Raw genomic sequence first — 2,070 nt, forward strand, 5'->3', positions numbered from 1 at the left:
TCGACGCAGTCGCGGCTTTTGAAGTTGAACTTTGGAAACAACAAACGTGGGTCAACACTCAACACCTGTTTCCAGTAGTCAAAAATATAGAGCAGCTTTGAAAATTGTCAAACTTTTGCATGGATGACGCACTCAACATTTGGAAGGCCATTGTGGATTCGTTAGTGGCAACTTGGTGCATGTTTTTTTGTATATATACAGAAGAAAATACCTCATACATGTTCATCACCTCCTAAGAACGGGGATAAGCTCCATCTCTGCACTCTAGAGATTGATCGATCATGGAGGTCTGGTTCATCATCCTCATCTCTCTCTGTGCCTGTTTTTCCCTAAAATCACTCTTCAGCTTTTTCTCTTCCTCCAAAACCACCAAGAAGAATGTTTCCCAAGGCAATCTCCCGCCGGGACCCCCAACTCTGCCTTTCATAGGAAATCCTCATTTGCTTCCCAAATCCATGGTTGATTTGAGATCTCTCATGTATGATCTCTCCCACAAGTATGGCCCGATTCTCACCGTCTATCTGGGCTCTGAACCCCTCATCTTCATCACCTCCTACACCCTTGCCCACCAAGCCCTTGTTCGACACGGCGCCACCTTTGCGAACCGACCTGCAGTCGTCCCCGTTAGCTCTGTTCTCAGCAACAACCACAAAGATATCGGCGGATCCCCCTTTGGCCCAACCTGGAAAGCCCTCCGTCGTAATCTCATTTCGGAAGTTCTCCACCCGACTTCGTTGAAATCTTACTCTGTTGAACGCAAGCGTGTCTTGGACTCATTGATCAAGGGCTTCCATGAATCTTCCAAGCTCAATCAGCCCGTCCGTCTGCTCGATCATATCCACCCTGCTTTATTTTCCTTGTTCATTCGCATGACTTTCGGAGAACTCAGCGAGACTCAAATCAAAGAAGTTGAAGGAATACAATATCAATTTCTTGTCTCTTACGAGCAGTTCACTGTGCTCGCTACCTGGCCCAGACTGGGGAAGTTGCTTCTCAGAAACCGTTGGAAAAGGTACCTACAATTCTTGAAGAACCAAGATGATGTGATTTTGCCATTGATCAGAGCCCGGAAGAAGTTGAACAAAGAGAGAGGCAAGGCATTCGAACTGATTTCTTACATAGATTCCTTACTGGACCTGAAAATACCCGGAGAGAAAGGTAACGTGGAAGAAGCAGATATTCTGAGCTTGTGCTCGGAGTTAATCAATGCAGGAGGCGACACAAGTACAACGATGCTGCAGTGGGTTTTGGCATATTTAGTGAAACACCCACGAGTTCAATCCAAACTTTTTGCAGAAATCAGCGAGGTGGTTGCAAAAGGAGCGAAAGAAGTATCGGAAGATGATTTGCACAAGATTCCATATCTGAAAGCAGTGGTTCTCGAGACTCTGAGAATTCACCCTCCAAACACCTTGTTGGTTCCACACACAGCCATGGAAGATGTTGAGCTCGGCGGCTACACAATCCCAAAAGACACGAAGGTGAACATCGTGACAGCACTGATCGGGAGAGATCCAAACGTGTGGGAGAATCCCATGGAGTTTAGGCCGGAGAGATTGTTGACTAGTGAAGACATTGGAGAAGAAGTGTCTGATGTAACAGCGTTCAAGATGATGCCCTTTGGTGCTGGGAGAAGGAAGTGTCCCGGGAACAAACTAGGATTGCTTCTCCTCCAGTATTTTGTTTCAAATCTGGTCTGGAATTTTGAGTTCAAAACAGTGGATGGGGAAGGTGTTGATCTTTCAGAAAAGGTAAAGTTCTTGATTGTGATGAAGAATCCAGTGCGTGCCTATGTATCTCCAAGAATCAAATAGCTAGACAGATCCAACACTGTTACTTTAAAGAATGAAAATAAGGACCTTTTGTTCCTCATTTGACATCCAGATGATCCGAAAGCTGAAATTCATCCTTTGTCCCTATAACAGGAGCAGGGCTAAAAGACTGATCTGATCTGATCTGATGATCCCATTGTAGTGGTTTCTTTTTCTTTTTGCTTTTGTTCTATGATTATATATGCTTTCTGATCCGTCTTGTTATTCGTGCTGAAATACAGAGAAATAAATAGCCCAT

The 2,070-nt window shown here is 44.7% G+C and overlaps 1 protein-coding gene across 1 annotated transcript; it reads left to right on the top strand.

The window, feature by feature from the left end:
- The first annotated feature begins 281 nt into the window (after positions 1 to 281).
- Positions 282 to 1,814, top strand: LOC121255215 (cytochrome P450 89A2-like). Its single transcript, XM_041155494.1, has one exon. The coding sequence runs from the start codon at positions 282 to 284 to the stop codon at positions 1,812 to 1,814; it is 1,533 nt and encodes a 510-aa protein (XP_041011428.1).
- Positions 1,815 to 2,070: the final 256 nt, after the last annotated feature.

The sequence above is a fragment of the Juglans microcarpa x Juglans regia genome, chromosome 3D (assembly GCF_004785595.1).
Source record: "Juglans microcarpa x Juglans regia isolate MS1-56 chromosome 3D, Jm3101_v1.0, whole genome shotgun sequence".
Lineage (NCBI taxonomy): Eukaryota > Viridiplantae > Streptophyta > Magnoliopsida > Fagales > Juglandaceae > Juglans > Juglans microcarpa x Juglans regia.